Raw genomic sequence first — 3181 nt, 5'->3', positions numbered from 1 at the left:
CTTTTTAAAAATATATTTTGTTGATTTTTTACAGAGAGGAAGGGAGAGAGATAGAGAGTTAGAAACATCGATGAGAGAGAGCATCGATCAGCTGCCTCCTGCACATCTCCCACTGGGGATGTGCCCGCAACCCAGGTACATGCCCTTGACCGGAATCGAACCTGGGACCTTTCAGTCCGCAGGCTGACGCTCTATCCACTGAGCCAAACCGGTTTTGGCAAATCCACCCCCTTTCACCTTTACTTTCCTACCGGCACCTTCCCTGGCTCTCCCTGTGCCTGCCATTGGCTGCAGGACACCTTGACCGTATATCACTTAGTTCCCGGAACTAGTCAAGTTAGACAACTCCTGAGCTTGCAATTTTTACCCGAGTTGCAGTTTGTCCTAAAAATGACCGGGGTGGGTTGTGTGTGTAAATATATGTGGACCCAATTTAACACAATGCTTATCATTTGAACAATATAAAAGGCAATCAAGGGAAGAATCCCATGCTACGTAAAGTCAAAGACTTCAGACAGGACAACTACACGGGATATGTGATCCTGTACCAGGAGAAAAATGGACTATAAAGGCCATCATTGGAATAGTAGACAAAATTGGAAAATAAGCTACAGATAAAAGTGTTCATCAATATTAAATTCCCTCAATTTGATCACTATACTGTGGTTATGTAAGAGAATAGATTCGTTCTTTGGAAATAGCCATTGAAGTATTAAGGGGAGAAGTCTAGAATATATTCTCAAATAGTTCAGAAATAACCCTGTGGGAGGGGTGGAGGATAGAGAGGCAGGAGGAGGAGAGAGGATAAATGAATGATAATGCAAATATGACCAAAAAATGTTAAAAATTGGTGAGTCTGGATAAAGGGAATTCTTTGTACTATTCTTGCCCTTTTCTCCTAGTTTGAAATTATTTTAAAATAAAAGTTTTTGAAAAGGCATTAGAAAAGAACTGCATTAAGAGTCCTCTTTTTTCCATGAGTTGGCAATTGTTGAAGCTGGATGGATGGATGGTGGGTGCATGGAATTTACTGTGTCAGGCCCGTTACTTCTGTATGCATTTGAAATGTTTTGTAAAGAGGGCATTTACAAAAAGAGAGCATGTTCTCTTTTCACTGGTAGAAACAGAGGTGTTTTGCAGCTGCTTAATTAACCAGCACAGCCATTACAGCTTCCTTACTCAGCGAACATTCCCGATCAGGGTGCCCTGGACTCAGGGACAGGCCCCAATCTTCAACCGAAGGCCTTCGATGAGACCAAGTCTTTTAGAAAGACATCTAGGCCCACTTAGTCTAAATGGCCTAAAAACCAAAAAGATGAGGCCACTGATGAGGTACCTGACAATGGATTGGAGAATGAATTAGGTCAGCTGCAAAAATTGACAAGGAGGCATGAGATCAGTCTTAAAAGAAATGAGGCCAAGCCTTTATTATTTCTTTGCAGCTGCAAGTTCAAACTAAAACAAAAAATAGAAATAACTAAATATCAGAGATGTGTTGCTTCAGGCTGTGGACATTCACTGCTAGCATATAAGCAACTGTAAAAAGGGATCCTGAAAATTCTGCAGGTTTGAAAAAAACTCCCCAAGCTACATCTTTCCCTTCTCATTAAGGTGGATGAACAGAACACGACGAGGCTCCCTTAAACAAGACTCCCTCAGACGTCACTCAGTAACTGAGGCTCCCTGCTCACCTTCATAAACCTTTACTATACCTGCACACGAGTGCGACGAAAGTCTCAAAAGTCAAAGCTGAATTCTGAAAATGCCTGGTTCGAACGCTGCTCTTACCTTCTTCTGCCAGCTCCTTCGTGATGATGAGTTTCCCGTGGCGGAGGTAGTTCAGGATAGGACCGAAGTAGGTGGGGTCTCTGTCAATCAGATAGGCCCCCGTCTCATCCTGCCAACCAAACACAAGGGTGTCACCGTGGCGCTTTCAGACCAAGTCAGGACAGGGTGCCAAACCTGGTCACAAACCATTAGTGAGAGGGCAAGTTTTGCTAGACGTTTGCTAATCACAAACTACGGGCAGGAAGGCTAGTTTTATGTATCTGGTACTTTAACATAATTTAAGGTGAGGTGTTCCGGATGTACAGTCATATCATCTAGGCGTTTACTTCAACTTCTAAAATATTTACTTGGACACAATGACCAATTTCTCTGGCTATTTTTTTTTTAAGAAAGGGAGGAAGAAAACACCATAGTTGTGGTTAAATCTCTGCTTGAGATGGACATTCTGAACTCCCTACTGTCCCTGAATCATATTCCGAATTCTAAGAAAACCTGTTTAGTTGGCAAGGCTCCCGCGCTCAAGGCCAACGTCGGTGGCCGTCTGCAGTGCCAGCTGCACCTTGCACACCCCAGCCCTGTGCCCAGAGGAAGCTTGTTGCTGCCAGGCTTGGCTCTGAGCAGTTTTAATCCTACTCATCTTTACAGTAAAAGAAACAAGAATAAACTGCAAGAAGGGAGGCTTAGGGTAGATAAAAACAACTCCTTTATAAGCCAGGGTTTCGGAATCTCCACTTAGGGCAGGACAGGTTTCTATCAATCTGAGATTTACTATTGCCTGTGGTAAAAATGAAACCGACTCATGTTTACCCAACCCCAAGTCTGTTTCAAGGTAACAGGCTGCATGTTATATGGGCTACAAGCATATAAGCAATGATCAATTGCTTTACGTTGGGAACTGAAAGATGAACGTGTAAAGTTAAAAAAAAATTCAAACAACAGTTCAAACTGGAAATGGGTTAAGTCTCTTGGGTCGTCTCAAGCCTCTGGTTAGCAGCTATGCATCTTGCCCAACAGCATTCCTGTCTTCATTTCCCCTGGATCTTAACCAGGGGTCTTAGGTTGGCACTGGAAATGGTAACCTCCTTCCAAGGAATGGATCTGATCTCAAGGATGGACCTGACACAGTGACTGCTCCCAGCGCCCAGCTCAGGGACCATGACCCCGGGAAAGCAGTGTGATGGCAGCTGTCAAGCCACCCTCTAACCCAGGCTTTCACCCAACTTGGCAGCGGGTCCGAGAGGAAGTCTGAGAAAGCTACAAAGGTGCCTTGGCTCGCCCTGACCCAGTTCTGGATGGATCTGGCACAGGCAGTGAGGGGCTGACGAGGAGCCAGGGGAAAGCTCAGGCGGACCCGAGGGGCTGGGATGGGGTGTGGAGAGGAACACGGAGCCGG

The 3181-nt window shown here is 44.9% G+C and overlaps 1 protein-coding gene across 1 annotated transcript in view; it reads right to left on the bottom strand.

Moving 5' to 3' along the window:
* Positions 1 to 2945, bottom strand: part of KCTD2 (potassium channel tetramerization domain containing 2) — an 11511-nt gene extending 8566 nt beyond the window's left edge. The window contains exons 1-2 of the mRNA XM_006754639.2: positions 2910 to 2945; positions 1789 to 1930 (exon numbers count right to left, since the gene is read on the bottom strand). Of these exons, the coding sequence (XP_006754702.1) occupies positions 1789 to 1930; positions 2910 to 2945 (178 nt within the window). The remainder of the gene's footprint in view (positions 1 to 1788; positions 1931 to 2909) is intronic.
* Positions 2946 to 3181: the final 236 nt, after the last annotated feature.

This window comes from Myotis davidii, unplaced genomic scaffold (genome assembly GCF_000327345.1).
Source record: "Myotis davidii unplaced genomic scaffold, ASM32734v1 scaffold172, whole genome shotgun sequence".
Classification (NCBI taxonomy): Eukaryota; Metazoa; Chordata; class Mammalia; order Chiroptera; family Vespertilionidae; genus Myotis; species Myotis davidii.
The sequence above is the reverse complement of the archived record's forward strand: the minus strand, read 5'-3'. Positions and strand labels throughout refer to the sequence as shown.